The sequence below is a fragment of the Salmo trutta genome, chromosome 9 (genome assembly GCF_901001165.1).
Source record: "Salmo trutta chromosome 9, fSalTru1.1, whole genome shotgun sequence".
In the NCBI taxonomy this organism is placed as follows: Eukaryota; Metazoa; Chordata; class Actinopteri; order Salmoniformes; family Salmonidae; genus Salmo; species Salmo trutta.
The window spans coordinates 1,828,560-1,845,667 of record NC_042965.1 but is presented as its reverse complement, the minus strand read 5'-3'; the positions used below and the strand labels follow the sequence as shown (position 1 = coordinate 1,845,667).

At 39.1% G+C, this 17,108-nt stretch overlaps 1 protein-coding gene across 1 annotated transcript; it reads right to left on the bottom strand.

Annotated features, from left to right (window-relative positions):
• Positions 1–414: 414 nt before the first annotated feature.
• Positions 415–8,288, bottom strand: LOC115199722 (cysteine dioxygenase type 1). Its single transcript, XM_029762095.1, has 5 exons — positions 8,063–8,288; positions 6,334–6,411; positions 5,572–5,726; positions 3,076–3,245; positions 415–1,745 (listed from the first exon to the last, which is right to left on the bottom strand). Exons 1-5 carry the CDS (start codon positions 8,230–8,232, stop codon positions 1,716–1,718), a joined length of 603 nt encoding a protein of 200 aa, XP_029617955.1. The 5' UTR covers positions 8,233–8,288; the 3' UTR covers positions 415–1,715.
• Between the last annotated feature and the right edge of the window lie 8,820 nt (positions 8,289–17,108).

Sequence of the window (17,108 nt, the reverse complement as noted above, 5' to 3'; positions counted from 1 at the left end):
TAATGTTGGTAGAGGAACTATACTTCCATTATCAAGATATTTTCTGAAGTTTCATTCAAATGTCATTAGGCACACAATGAACACAAACTACGGTACATTTAGTGTTCTTCCTATCTCAGTTACAATTGCCTTATTAATTCATCTCATTAAAACTGGACTCTTATCATCAAACACTTTTATCCAGTGTAGCATATACCAGGACAAGACTTTACCACATTCAATACTGAGACAAATTCAGATTTTAACACATTCATAAAAGATTGTTTCAAGAACAAATGTACTGTACATGCAAACATTTGTTAAGTGAGAACTTATATAAATATATATAGAGTAAGTGGGTTTTATATCAGTAATGTCAAAAACATTTTGTTTGTTGGAGAGTACAGATTGATAAAATAAACACACACACAACAATTTCTCATGACATATGTAATGTTTAATGGTCAACAGTCAAAGCAAGGCTTATCATTCACAATATCTTATATCATGCATTTTAAAGTCATGTTGCGTAATTTTGGCAACTACTAATTATTTAAGCTTCCAGATTTGGGATGGATATGTCAATGTTTAGTTCATACATGCATAATCTATGATCAGAATTACTGTCTTACCTCAATTAGCTATGAAATCCCAAAATTTTCCCCATGGGCCAGCCCCCTAGCAATTCGAGTTATTGCCAATGAGCTTCAGCCCCTCGCCATTTGAGTGACAGCTAACAAGTTGCACACACAGCAGAGCGAGAGCAATGATGTGGTGCACATATCTGCACATGTGACGTAGTACACAATTTCCGGGGACCACTTTTGTCTCGTTAGCGCTACTTTCAGAACTATTGGCTAAAAAGTATACAAAAGTACTGTAGAATCTCTAACTGACAATGCTATTGTGGCACTATGTTGTAAACTATCAACTATATAAATACATCTACAATTAAAACAACAGGCAAAATCCTGAGAAAAAGTGAGAGCATTGTCTTTATTATAATACAACCCTGCCCCTAAAGTCCAGACTCTCCTTGACTGGTCTCCTAATACATAGGTTGAAACCAATGAAACACATTCAAGAATGACACTGAAATAGCTAATACCAATTAACACCCCTTCTCATCCCCAAAAACTAAACACAGCAAATATAAATTACAGGCATCGTATTTTCCAATACATTTATAAAGCTTTACCTTTGCCAAATGCTCTAATTTGACTTTACAAACTATTTCATGTTACATCACTATTTTGACAAGTGTTAAGATAATTTTGTGTAAAAATCTATACCGCAATAAAAGTGCTCCATTGAGTGTAAAACTGTTGATCACAGAATGCTTTAGATCATCACTTTATGTGATTGAATAGACAACCTATTTCCACTCATATATTATACACTTCAACTGTCCGCCGTAACAGTCCAAAAGTGTGGTTACAGAGGTCATAGACACATAGGAATGCTGTTATTGGGAAGGGGTCTCCTCAGGCCTACCAAACAAAGAGCAGATTCAATCCATGGCTGAGCCTATTCATGCATTCATCCTGTGCTCATCAGTTTTTGCCAAGCTCACACTGGGCAGTGATAAAGCCATTCTAACTACCCACATGTCCTTTTGAACTGTCCGCTCCAATATAAACGGTTGTTTAGTTGTAGGTCCGCATTTTGCTTCTTTGCAGTGTCATGTTGACTGAATTTACAACATTGTCATTCCAAACGCAAATGTCTTCAGCTTCTTAGTTATTTTCTTGTGAGACTGTGGTTTCCTGTAAAAGACAAATGAGCAGTAAGTTAGACAATAGCCCGAAGCATCACGATATGCATCAAAGGAGAAATATGAGAGGAATCCAGCACTAAACCAATATTTGAAACCTGAATAAGCATTTATTTTGTCAATTCATTGAGGGGAGAGGTGGTAAGGTAAGTGGTAGTAGATCATTGTGTGCCCATACTCTTATCTTATCCTATATGCAAGCAATGTTGTAATAGTGCTGGCCAGACAGTGGTTTGGTCAAGGTAAACTTGTGCAATTTGTGGATTTTAGATAAGCTCTCTGCTGTTGGCAAACCCCAAGCAGAACTAGTCTGGTTCTGTTCTAGCATAACAGCACACAGCTAGCCTGAACATTAAAAGCAGACTCCAACCTGCTCTATAGATTAAAAGCTATTACCGTGTGGAATACAGTCTTTCTGTTACACATCTGGCGGCCTGTGGAAACAGAATCCTGAAATTCTTAAGCTAACTTTGAAATATAAACTTAAACGCATAGAAAATGCATTAAATGTATTTTAAAATACTAGGGGAGTGTCACTGAATTGTTGATTGTACTGTTATTTAAATCGGCGGAAACGACTTAGACTTCCTGTGTAATTAAACATCTGTAAACATTTGGAAGGAAAAGTAAATGTAGCCTTAACAGTACGGCTGTGTCTGCAGGCAACGGAATAGATAAGCTTTACAGAGTAGTGTGAAGAGCTCACAAACCAGGTGTGTTGTCATGATGTTTAGATACCAAAACACATATCATCTCATTATCCTATAGTCACCAAACATTAACTTTTACAACAAGTTGAACAATACTTTTTACAACAATGCTGTTAGTTAATGAAGGTCCACACACCATCAGGTTTTTACAGCTTTCAAAGAATGTTGTTTTTGTAATTCCATCTTAACTACCTAAGATAAGCTGCCAGCCATTTAAAGGACTTTTTTTCAAAGACATCCATGCGTCATTCCTGGGACAACAACAGGTGTCCCATTGTTTCAATAAAGTTCTGGGACAATCGAATGAAATATAATGCCTGACGGTACTCTGTAAACTTTCAACAGCAAGCCACTTGAATAATATAAACAAATTTATGGCACCTTTCACCAATACGTTCACAAGTTGCATCACTCTCCTGTGGCTTGGGTGATGCACTTATCCGCTTAGGTAAAAGAAAGTTGTACAACTTTACCTCAGTGATTGGAGATAATATCTAGGGTGTTAACACTTATTAAGACAATTTTGCAGTTAGAAGAGCAGGTAATGATATGGCTATGATAAGCTATACATCTATGGTTCTGTGTTTGGTCAATTTCTGAAAGAAGTCTTACAAATGGAGTCCTCTCTCCAAATTTGCTCCAGAACGTCATCTTGACAGTGTTCTTGTGTCCAGTCCGCTGGTCAAAGGTCTGGCAGGTATTGAAGGGGGGACTGTACAGGTGCAAACTGGCCGAACATTCTGTGTGACTGGCGTTCTCTACTCTGTGCAGCCCAAAGGAATCTAAAAGAGATAAACATCAAACATTTACACGATATGGAACCAGAATGTGAAACATTCACGTAGAGGTCGACCGATTAATCGGCATGGCCGATTAATTAGGGCCGATTTCAAGTTTCCATAACAATCGGTAATCGGCATTTTTGGATGCCAATTATGGGCGATTACATTGCATTCCACGAGAAAACTGTGTGGCAGGCTGACCACATGTTACGAGAGTGCAGCAAGGAGCCAAGGTAAGTTGCTAGCTAGCATTAAACTTATCTTATAAAAAACAATCAATCTTCAAATAGTCACTAGTTAACTACATATGGTTGATGATATTACTAGCTTAACTAGCTTGTCCTGCATTGCATATAATCAATGCGGTGCCTGTTAATTTATCATAGAATCACAGCCTACTTCGGCAAACCGGTGACGATCTAACAAAAGCGCATTCGCGAAAAAAGCACAATCGTTGCACGATCAATGCCTTTATTAAAATCAATACACAGAAGTATATTTTTTTAAACCTGCATATTTAGTTAAAATTAATTCATATTAGCAGGCAATATTAACTAGGCAAATTGTGTCACTTCTCTTGCGAACATTGCACGCAGAGTCAGGGTATATGCAACAGTTTGGGCCGCCTGGCACGTTGCGAACTAATTTGCCAGAATTTGACATAATTATGACATAACACTGAAGGTTGTGCAATGTAACAGCAATATTTAGACTAATTTAATGACCAAAGGCTCATATTTCTGTGTTTATTATATTATAATTAAGTCTATGATTTGATAGAGCAGTCTGTCTGAGCGGTGGTAGGCAGCAGCAGGCTCATAAGCATTCATTCAACGTTTGCCAGCAGCTCTTAGCAATGCTTGAAGCACAGCGCTGTTTATGACTTCAAGCCTATCAACTCCTGAGATTAGGCTGGCAATACTAAAGTGCCCATTAGAACATCCAATAGTCAAAGTTATATGAAATACAAATGGCATAGAGAGAAATAGTCGACGAGTCATAATTCCTATAATAACTACAACCTAAAACTTCTTATCTGGGAATATTGAAGAACTGGGAATATTGAACCACCAGCTTTCATATGTTCTGAGCAAGGAACTTAAACATTAGCTTTTTTTACATGGCACATATTTCACATTTACTTTCTTCTTCAGCACTGTGTTTTTGCATTATTTAAACCAAATTGAGCATGTTTCATTTTTTATTTGAGACTAAATAGATGTTATTTATGTATTATATTAAATTAAAATAAAAAATTTCATTTGTCAAGATTTCCGCCGAAGTCGTCTCCTCTCCTTGTTCGGGCGGCGTTCGGCGGTCGACGTCACCGGCTGTCTAGCCATCGCCGCTCCATTTTTCATGTATCCATTTGTTTTGTCTTGTTCCCTGCACACCTGGTTTTCATTCCCCAATCAATATACATGTATTTATTCCTCTGTTCCCCATCCTATCTTTGTGTAGGATTGTTTGTGTTACGTGCTTGTTGTTGACGCGCCAGACTGGTTTGTTTTTTCCATGGCATTTCAGGAAGATGTTTATTGTTAAACATAATTCTTGTGACTGTTTTGCGCGTTTTGCACTTTTGCCTCAATAACGTGTGCGCCTGTTTACAAATCTCTGCTCTTCTGTACCTGACTTCGCTACCAGTACGCACACACCTGACATCATTGTTCTTTCAGTATTGTTGTAATTGTCATTATTACAAATATATATATACACATATATATAAAAATTGGCCGATTAATCGGTATTGGTATCGGTGTTAGAGAATCATAATCGGTCGACCTCCACATTCATGTATCACATAGCTGTAAGTTCCGCTTATGGTAATTTCACACCAAGCACAGCACATAGACCAAACAAAGCACAGAGTCCCAGAGTATACATTAAGAAATTGTATAATACGTACCATCCTTTTTTAACATATACAACCAGATTTCAGTCAATCAAATAAATGAAAGTGAAGATATTCAGTAAGTGAATGTATATAAAGATATACATGCATATCGTCGCTGTCTGATGAAAACTTTACCATATTTTCCTATTAACGAACATACAATTATGAAACTTTAGAAGCTATTTTTATAAATGTTCTTGGCCCTAGAATCATGACATGTTCAGAGTACATTGAGGGAAGTTGCTGCGTTCAATAAATAAAAAAAGAATGTAAAAAAAGAATGAGAAATTGCATTACGACATTTTCATCAGACCGTGACGATATTATGTATGTAAATCATATGAACAAATGCCTCCTCATGATGTCTGACACACAATGTTGAAGAAATACTAAACTGTCTTACCATTGATAAACTTGAAACTGTCTTACCATTGATGTAGGCACACTGGTTTGTTTGCAGGATTCTCTGAGATTTTTGAACCATGTTGCATGTTTTTTTATCGGGCCATTCAAAAAGCGTCTCCTTCAGCTGGCCTTGCAGCAACTTCATGAAACAGTGGGAGTCTGTGTGGTCATGGATACTGCTGCAAGTGGTGGAAAACAGACAGTCTTAGAATGTGCCAGAACAGTGTTATGTGGGGCTCAGCAATCAAACATGTGGTTACATGTATGCACACCACCATTAGTTCTAAAATACAAGTCCTGTTTAAAGGGAAACTCTCTGCCTTTTGTGTTGGATATTACACATCTACTGACAAAAAGTATAACTTAACTGCTCAAACTATATTAGCTACAATCTGATATAGTGTTCCTTTCTCTGTGCCTAAAGCAACGTGACCAATTGTTCATATCTGTTAAGTTTCAAAAGGGCAATTTATTATATGGTTACCAAAAATGTATTTATCTTTATGAAACTTGCATAACGTTGACTTTCACAAGAACATTGGACTTTGTTATCTCCATACACTTTCTACCTGGAGCCTGTTTCTTCATTTCACTAGACCTATACTGATGTTCTATCTGACAAGTCATATATTGTAATAACACTGGTTCTGTCAATATTTATGACAATGCCAATATATACACTGTTATAGACATAGCACCTTAATTAACACATTAATTCTGAAGTAGAGGGATTGCATTGCCTCAGATCAAATAACTTGCATCATTGTTTTCAAAAAAATGTCTTACCTGCCGTGACCCTCTCCCCAACAGAGTATCATGAGGTTGAACTTTCCATTCCCTTCATCCACCAGGTTCCTTGTGTACCTGGAACACAAATATAAAACACAAACAGAAGTGTGGGTTAGAGCAAAGGTAGTGCTTACCCATTAAATTATTGGGAGCATATATAGGGTGTGCGACTGCCTTTTAAATGACTACCACTCCAACATTTGTGGGTGTGTGTCAACTCATGATTTTGTCTAGAACAAAGGTAGGACATCCACTGCCTTTGTTCACTGAAATTTAGGAAACTGAATCATATGGTATAGCCACAAACTGATTTCTGATTACCCCAATCCTGTACATGAAAAACATCTGGCACAAATGCTAATGCCAAGTAGTGACATTCACATTCTTGAATGCAAAGCTCATTAGTTTGCACAGTCAGTTGGGGCATAATTATCTTGAGTCTACAGTCATTACAGTTACAGTTAGTGCAAGAATATGGATTGCAATGTATTTTGTTCTCAGTGGTGTGACTCATTCAGAAAACTTAAAAATGATGTTTTAGCTCCACACTGTTTTATCCACTAATTTCCACAGTTCTGTCCAAAGACCTACAAATGCTACTCTCAAAATCTTAATAAGTGACTGACCTATATACATGTATTAGGAGTACTGAAAAGGGAGTATTAATATCAGATGATATAGAACCTCATATGGCCCAGTTCATGTCTCTAATCATAAATTATATTTAATAGCGCATATGCTGTAAGTAACACGTGCATTACGTCTATAAAGTAATTCGAGCCATTACAGACATGTTGTTCCCTCGTTTGCACGAAAGTCGATGGGTACACCAGTCACGTTTTAGAGCGCATAGAAAATCGTGTTTTTGTGGCAGCTGCAACCCTGATTGTGTGACCATACCGCAAATGCAAAAGGAATCTGTCTCTAAATTCTGATTGGCGGAGGGGTTCCCACCCTCGATTTACCCCTACAAGAACCAAAACAACCCCCAGTTTATGGTGCAAGCCGGGAAAACTGTGGATAGAGCGTTTTCTTTTGTTGAAGCACACAATGAAACTCATTTTGAAAGTCTCCTTCTGTTCTAAACATCTTCGAATGTAACTTTTTGAACGTTTTAAAGTGAAAGCACGCATGCTAGGCTATAATTAACAAATATTAAATCTATTGCTTACACCTTTTTACATGGCAAAAGTTGAATATAATTATGCTTTTTAGTAGCCTATTCAAATGAGTTTTGCAGATAAAATGCAACATGTAGGCTATATTAACAATATATAACACAATCAATAATTGCAAATATATTATGAGACATCAAATTAAGCTAAATAAAAGGTTAAATAAAATGTAAATAAAATTCCCGTTAAATCCCCTGAGAAGAAGCCTTTGTCATGCGTTGAATATGTTTAGGGTTTTTTCCTGCTGATCACTTGTGCTACACCTTTGAAGTTAAAGTTTGCACCAGCACCCCACCAATTTCAAGGTAATGACTGGAGTTTTTGCAATTCATTGTAATACTATTAGTTGCAGGATTTCACGATAAGGTGGTAACTGCATATAGCCTAATTAGTGATATTTTTTGTACCGATTTAAAAAAAATAGTACTTTTATCATCAGGACATAGGATAACATTTAAATTTAACAGGCCTACTCAATCTCGACAATACAGGAGCCATAAATATACTTTTCAAAATAATAAACATAGGCCTATTTATTCGTTTATTTTTACCTGAACTGGTCGAATTTTGCAAATTTCATCCATTCCTGTGGATTGCTGTCATATGCTTCCATTATATTTTGCACCTCCTCCACATTGATATTGTCACTTTCAAAGATTTTATGCAAAACTTTGATCAGATCATCAAGAGTTTCTGGTTTCATCACTTCGGTTTGCTCCATGTTTAAGTGCGTATTTATCCCGGCAAGCTTGCTTTCTAACTAACTTTTGAGCATCGCCTAGTCTTTATAGCGTCGCCTACTCTTTTTGGGGCCAACTGTTGTTGGACTGTACCATTATGAAAAGGGGTGAACATATTAGTTAAAATATGAAAAACCTTTATGGGAATAACATCAATATTAAAATCAACATTAACATTGTAAATAATACCAGGTATTTTATTTACAAGATACACTTAAATTCTTGGTGTTTTAATATTATTCATTATTTACCCCCACATCAAGAACTTGGACCAATCCTTGCCTTGGCCGCAGCTGTTAGCAAAATCTTTCCTTTCTTTTCATCATTCTTTTATTTGTATTTGACTGTCTAGAATAGCCCCCTTGCCCTCTTAATGAGGCAGGTCTTAGGAATTGAGTCAACGAGTCAGAGAGAGAGAGAGAGAGAGCAGAGTTTTAGTAGCCTAATAACAAAACAGCATATCACTTGTGAGAAAATTAAATCAATTTAAAACAATTATATTTCTCTGTTTCAGACAGTGATATTGATTTGTAATAATAACTATTAGTTATTATTTTATGCTAATAACAGCATTAAGAAAACTCAAGATAATATTTTGTTATCAATGTTGGTTAAATATGGAAAATAGGCCTATTTAAAGTCTATCAGATCATAACAACACCTAAACTTTTCATACATCTGTGCAAACTACCAATTTGGAGCTCACACCCAATCATTTAAGTGTAATGGCGGTTGGGCAGTGAACTACACTGAGACCTGAAAAGATGCGTTGGCGCCTCGAGTAAAGGCTTTAGCTCAGTGGGCTAACACAATCTCGTGGAGCAAAGTTACAAACAACTTGATCACATTGGTACAATGTCACAGATTCACAGTGGTGTAAATTACTTAAGTAAAAACACTTTGAAGTGCTACTTAAATATTTTTTGGGGGTATATAGAATGGTGCCAGAGCAGATGGCTGCCGTTTTACGGCTCCTAACCAATTGTTTTTGTGTGTTTCGCATTGTTTGTAACGTATTTTGTACATATTGTTGATGCTACCATCTCTTATGACCGAAAAGAGCTCCTGCATATCAAAACAGCAATTACTTACCGCGAACTGGCCAAAGATTTTTTCTTTAATGAGTTGGACGCAAAGGATATAATGTTGCTCCCAGAGAAGGCCAAAATCCCTGTCATTCGCATGAAGAAAAGGAAATACAGAGGGCGGAGAACAGGGTGCATTGTGAGAATTTGTTGGCGAGTGTGTAACCTGCCTCTTCCATTCATTCTATAAGCCAACGTGCAATCACTGGAGAATAAACTGGATGAGCTCCGTTCGAGACTATCCCAACAATAGGACATTAAAACTGTAATATCTTATGTTTCACTGAGTCGTGGCTGATTGACGACACGGATAATATACAGTTGGCTGGGTTTTCCGTGCATCGGTAGGACAGAACAGCCACGTCTGGTAAGATGAGGGGCGGGGGTGTGTGTCTATTTGTTAATAACGGCAGGTGCGCGATTAAGGTAGTCTCAAGGTATTGCTCCCCTCAGGTAAAGTACCTCATGATAAGCTGTTGTAACGGCCGTCGTTTGTAGTTGAAGAAGAAGTGGACCAAAACGCAGCGTGGTAAGTGTTCATGATATTTATTACCAAGAAACACTCAAACAAGAAATAATAAATAAATAAATAAATAAATAAAACGAAAGCGAACAGTTCCGTCAGGCACAGATTGCTAAACAGAAAATAACTACCCACAAAACACAGGTGGGAAAAGGCTGCCTAAGTATGATTCCCAATCAGAGACAACGATAGACAGCTGCCTCTGATTGGGAACCCTACTCGGTCAAAACAAAGAAATATACAACATAGAATGCCCACCCCATATCACACCCTGACCTAACAAATAGAGGAATAAAACCTCTCTCTAAGGTCAGGGCGTGACAGCTGTAGACCACAGTATCTACCAAGAGAGTTTTCATCTATATTTTTCGTAGCCGTCAATTTACCACCACAAACCAACACTGGCACTAAGACCGCACTCAACAAGCTGTATAAGGCCATAAGCAAACAAGAAAATGCTCCTCCAGAAGTGGCGATCCTATTGGCCGGGGACTTTAATGCAGGCAAACTTAAATCCGTCACATGTGCAACCAGAGGAAAAAACTCTACACCACCTTTACTCTATACACAGAGACGCGTACAAAGCTCTCCCTCGCTCTCCATTTGGAAAATCTAACCATAATTCTATCCTCCTCAATCCTGTTTACAAGCAAAAACGAATGCAAGAAGTACCAGTGACTGGCTCAATACGGAGGTGGTCAGATGACGCTACAGGACTGTTTTGCTAGCACAGACTGGAATATGTTCCGGGATTCATCCAATTCCATTGAGGAGTATATAGGTATACAGGGGTGGCAGGTAGGTGTCAGAGGAAGTCCCCAGAAATGGTCAAAGACTCCAGTCACCCAAGTGATAGACTGTTCTCTCTGCTACCGCATGGCAAGAGGTACCGGAGTGCCAAGTCTAGGTCTAAAAGGCTCCTTAACAGCTTTTACCCCCAAGCCAGAAGACTGCTGAACAATTAATGGCCACTCTTTGCATTGACCATGCCCGCTTTGTTTTTACACTGCTGCTACTTGCTGTTTATTATCTATGCATTATCACTTTATCCCTACCTACATGTACAAATTACCTCCGCACATTGACCCCCGCACATTGACTCGGTACGGTTCCCGCTGTATATACTGTAGTCATATTATTATTATTTTCTTGTGTTACTTTTATTTAAAAAATATTATGTTTAGTTTATTTAGTAAATATTTTCTTAACTCTATTTTCTTAAAACTGCATTGTTGGTTAAGGGCTTGTAAGTAGGCATTTCTGTCACGAATGTCGTAATATAGAGACCAAGGCGCAGCGGGTTGCGTGCTCATTATTTTATTTAAACGGGAACACGAAAAAAAAACAAGAAAACAAAGCAGCGACAGAATGACAGGCTAAACTAACAGCAGTGCAAAGACAACTACCCACAAAGGGACAGGTGAAAAACAAGCTCCTTAAGTATGACTCTCAATCAGAAACAACGATGTACAGCTGTTCCTGATTGAGAGCCACACCAGGCAAACAAAGAAATACACAACATAGACAACCTAGAATACAAAACAAGAACATAAACCAAAAACCCCGGAACACATAAATACAACACCCCTCTAAGTATACACACACCCCGAACCATATAAAACAAATACCCCCTGCCACGTCCTGACCAAACTACAATAACCAATAACCCCTTATACTGGTCAGGACATGACAATTTCACGGTAAAGCTTACCTGTTGTATTCGAGACATGTGACAAATAAAATTTGATTTGTACTTTGCTATTTATATTTTTTTTACAAATTTTACTTTTACGTCACTACATTCCAAAAGAAAATAATATACTTTTTACTCCATACATTTTCCCTGACACCCAAAAATACATTTTGAATGCTTATCAGGACAGGAAAATGGTCCAATTCTCTCACTTATCAAGAAAACATCCCTGGTCCTCCATACTGCCTCTGATCTGGTGGACTCCCTAAACACACATGCTTGTTTGTAAATTATGTCTGGGTGTTGGCGTGTGCCCCTGGCTATCTGTAAAAAAAAAATATATATATGAAAATGGTGCTGTCTGGTTAGCTTAATATGAGACATTTAAAATTATTTATACTTTTAATACTTAATTATATTTCAGCAGTTTAATTTACTTTCGATACTTAAGTATATTTAAAACCAAATATTTTTAGACTTTTACTCAAGGAGTGTTTTACTGGGTGACTTTCACTTTTACTTGAGTCATTTTCCATGAGGGTATATTTACTTTTACTCAAGTTTGACAATTTAGTACTTTTTCCACCTCTGCAGATTCAGTCAGTTTATCAGCTGCTGGGGTCGGTGTGGAGAGGGCGAGGAGGTCAAAGGGGGGTGAAGTGTGACGTGAGGGTGTGGTGACTGGAATTGAACCATCCACATGCAATGAGTAACAGGTCTGAGACTTGGGTCAGACTTGGGTCAATTCCCTGGGCTCTATTGCCAATGCTTAGCTCAGCGTCTTGCAACATTTGCAGCACATGATGATCTGGGTTCAATGCCAGTCATTGCCAGAGAAAGGGTTTAAACTGAGACATTTTATAGGCTCAGGCATTATTACGGTTGAAGGATATCATTTGGTTATACACGGTATATACAAAAGTATGTGGACACCCGTTCAAATTAGTGTTCGGATATTTCAGCCACACCCGTTGCTGACAGGTATATGAAATTGAGCACACAACCATGCAATCTCCTAGACAAACATTTGTAGTAGAATGGCCTCACTGAAGAGCTCAGTAACTTTCAATGTGGCACCATCATAGGATGCCACCTTTCCAACAAGTCAGTTCATCAAATTTCTGCCCTGCTAGAGTGCTGTTATTGTGAAGTGGAAACGTCTAGGACCAACAACGGCTCAGCCGCGAAGTGGTAGGCCACACAAGCTCACAAAACAGGACCGCCGTAGCAACACACACTATCAAGTTCCAAACTGCCTCTAGAAGAAATGTCAGCACAAGAACTGTTTGTTGTGAGCTTCATGAAATGGGTTTCCATTGTCGAGCAGCCGCACACAAGCCTAAGATCACCATGCACAATGCCAAGCATTGGCTGGAGTGGTGTAAAGCGCGCCTACATTGGACTCTGGAGCAGTGGAAATTAGTTCTCTGGACTGATGAATCACGTGTCACCATCTGGCAGTTCGATGGACGAATCTGGGTTTGGTGGATGCCAGGAGAACGCTTCCTGCCAGAATGCATAGTGCCAACTGTAAAGTTTGGTGGAGGAGGAATAATGAACTGGAGCTGTTTTTCATAGTTCAGGCTAGGCCACTTTGTTTCAGTGAAGAGATATTCTTAACACTACAGCATACCATGACATTCTAGACGATTCTGTGCTTCCAAATTTGTGGCAACAGTTTGGTGAAGGCCTTTTCCTGTTTCAGCTTGACAATGCCCCCACGCACAAATCGAGGTCCATACAGAAATAGTTTGTAGAGATTGGTGTTCGAAGAACTTGACTGGCCTGCACATAGCCCTGACTTCAACCCCATCAAACAACTTTGGGATGAATTGGAACGCCAACTGTGAGCCAGGCCTAATTGCCCAACATCAGTGCCCAACCTTGCTCTTGTTGCTGAATGGAATTAAGTCCCCACAGCAATGTTCCAACATTTAGTGGAAAGCCTTCCCAGAAGAGTGGAGGCTGTAATAGCAGCAAAGGGGACCAACTCCATATTAATGCCCATTATTTTGGAATGAGATGTTTGACGAGCAGGTGTCCACATACTTTTGGTCATGTAGTTTAGCTTATTGTCAACATTTGTCTTTAGTTAATATTACCATTGTATATCCTTTTTCACCCACTGCTATACTTTCTGCACACCTTCCATGGATCCTCCCCAAATTACACGGTGACTAAATTGAAATCACCATGTAACGTTTAATCATGGATGTTATTTCCTACCACAAAAACAGCCTGTAGGTTATCCAGACATGGTGCCATTTGTTCCCAGCTACTGGAAATTAACTGGGAAGAAATTAACTGTGTACAGTATAGGCATATATATGTATACATATATAGGTCAGAAGGACATAGTCAAAATATACGGAACTAATCATTTTGTCCAATAGTTTTCACTTTTGTAAGAAATATTGGCAATATTAAGATTGAATTTCATGATGAACAGTTATGGCCAGGCATCATGACACTTTGGACATACAGGTAACTGCCAACATCAAGGAAACATTTGAGTAAATTAGGGATATAAAGTATACTGAAAGCAGGTGCGTCCACACAGGTATGGTTCTTGAGTTAATTAAGCAATTAACATCCCATCATGCTTAGGGTCATGTATAAAAATGCCCAGTTGCCCATTATTTTGGCTACCATGGCTAGAAAAGATCTCAGTGACTTTGAAAGAGGGGTCGCAAAGGAGAAAAGGGGATTTAAAGTGTGTGTGTGTTTGTGTTTGTCTGTCTCAGTCACCATATCAACCGAATTGAACACTTATGGGAGACTCATTCTGGAACGACGCCTGAGACAGCGTTTTCCACCACCATCAAAACACCAAATGATGGAATTTATCATGGGAGAATTGTGTAGAATCCCTCCAATAGAGTTCCAGACACTTGTAAAATCTATGCCAAGGAGCATTGAAGCTGTTCTGGCAACTCGTGGTGGCCCAAAGCCCAGTTAAGATACTTTGCTCTTGAGCAAGGCAGTTAACCCCTAACAACAACTGCTCCCCGGGCGCGGGTGACGTGGATGCACATCTCTGATTCAGAGTTGGGTTAAATGCGGAAGATACAATTTGGTTGAATGCATTCAGTTGTGCAACTGACTAGGTATCTCTAGGTGTCGAAAGCGTTCCACAGGGATGCTGGCCCATGTTGACTTGAATGCTTCCCACAGTTGTGTTAAGTTGCATGGATGTCCTTTGGGTGGTAGAGCATTCTTGATACACACAGGAGTGTGAAAAACCCAGCAGCGTTGCAGTTCTTAACACACTCAAACCGGTGCGCCTGGCATCTATTACTATACCTCGTTCCAAGGCACCTACATCTTTTGTCTTGCCCATTCTGAATGGCACACATACACAATCCATGTCTGAATTGTCTCAAGACTTAAAAATCCTTCTTTAACCTGTCTCCTCCCCTTCATCTACATTGATTGAAGTGGATTCTACAAGTGACATCAATAAGGGATCATAGCTTTCACCTGGATTCACCTGGTCAGTCTATGTCATGGAAAGAGCAGGTGTCCTTAATGTTTTGTACAGTGTATATTTGTTTGCTTATTAATCTAAATCAATCGGGCTCTTGCTCCACCTAGTGGCTTAACCTAGGTGAAACATGTCCAAAAATGAAAACGATGGCACTTGTGGGAAGTATGGGTGTAGGCCTAACCAGAAGATTGCTGTTTCCAATTCATCAGGTAAATGGGAATAATGGGGATGTCATTCTCCCACACAGCTATTTCACTACTTTACTAAATGAAAAGACTGGACCAAATAGGAAATGCTGACATGATATGGATAGGCCCATTTCAAAAATAAAAATGTTATTGTAGCTGTAGGCTTTAGCCTGGAGTTTTTCCTATTGTACAACAAAGTTTATTGGAAACCTGATGACTCACACAAATTCACTCATAGAAGAGAGAGAGAAAGAAAGACAGAGAGAGAGGAGTTTGACATTGGAGAGTGGTCATGGTTGGAATATGGGCATCAGTTCAGTGAAGTGTTGGAGGAGCTGGGTAGTAACGGATTACTTGTAATGTATTACGTAATTCAGATGACAAAAATGAACAAATTGTAATCAGCCCAGATAACTTTTAAAAATGTAAGTGGATGACAGTTACATCATTCTTAACAGCTGATTACATTTTGGATTAATATCAATCTGTGGGCTGCAAGTGTTTGCCTCAAACACCCCGAAATGGCAGGTCTTTGAAAGCTGTGCTGAGTCACAGCTTAGAAGTCACCTGTCAGTGGGAATGGTAGCTCCCTTCTGTTCTGATTTATTTGAAATCTTAAAAACAGGCACATTTTCTCGCAATCTGAAAGGGTCTGGCCATAGGAGCCAGCAGCCCAGCCCCCTATGGTTAAGACAGTCTGCCCGAAGGCAATGACTCCCCCGGCACTGAACTTCAGACTCAACATTGACATCTGATGGACTGGTTCATCTTGGGGGAAAACAGAGCGAGAGAGAGAGGATGGGGTTTAAAGAATCAGTGTAACACACAGGGACAAACCTTTACAAGTTTTTTTTGTCATTATTTGCAAATACTGAGGGCGCGTTCCTCTGCTGAGACATTGTTGACACCTGCCAGATTTTACGCCTCGATATATATATTTTTACGTATCAGCTAACCACATCATATGATATAGCTATCTGTCAGTCGATGACACAGTCAATGACGTGGCACACAACCATTGGTTGATCCATGCAACTCCTGAGCAGGGGAGCGCGACCTGAGTTAGGGGGTAGTGTGCATGACGTTATTTTCAGGCCTATGACATGGACCATGGCTGCAACTCCACTTGTTCATGTTCATGAATCATTCTTCAAATATCTTATTTTGTTAATATCATAAAAGTCATCCCTAAGAGGAAAACACATAAAATGGTCTGCAGTCTGCCAGAGATACATTTTTCTTTATACTTCCATTCTCCCACAAAATTACTCAAGCATGTTTCAGTTTATGAAAAAACCTTCTGCAAGGCCCCTTTTATCCAAAATCAACCCCTTGCCTCAAATCCTGCACACTTCTTGATGGCCCCTCAAGATACCCGTATGTTAGGTGTAAGCAAAAAGATTGTGTTCTTCTGATTGGCTAAGAAGAAGTGCTATGACGCGAGGGCGCAAGAATGGCGCTAAGTTCAGACCTTCGTTTCCTGAGTACATACCTTCGTCTCCTGGATACAAACCAAGTAAACTTACCTATAAGTCTACTTGCTCTCTTGAGGATCTTGAAATAGTTGGCAGTTTGGACTGGTAGGAGTGACATTTTTGGAAAGAGTGAATTCTTGCTTTTTGGCTAACCCATACGTTGTGTCAAGCTTGGTTAAGGACAAACTGGGAATGGTTACATCTGTGAATGTTTCGAGAATTGGAATTGTTTGGAATGTTTTGTGCATCCTCCACTCAGAGGAAGCTGCCGCTTCGAGTCATGCGTCGAAGGGTTCAACCTGAGTGATTAGTGGGGTAGAGGTGGATCAAATGAAAAATAATATTCCTGGTGTTTTGTGACGCCCACCGTTTGGTGAGACTTAGACCCAATGGCGTAACTGAGAAT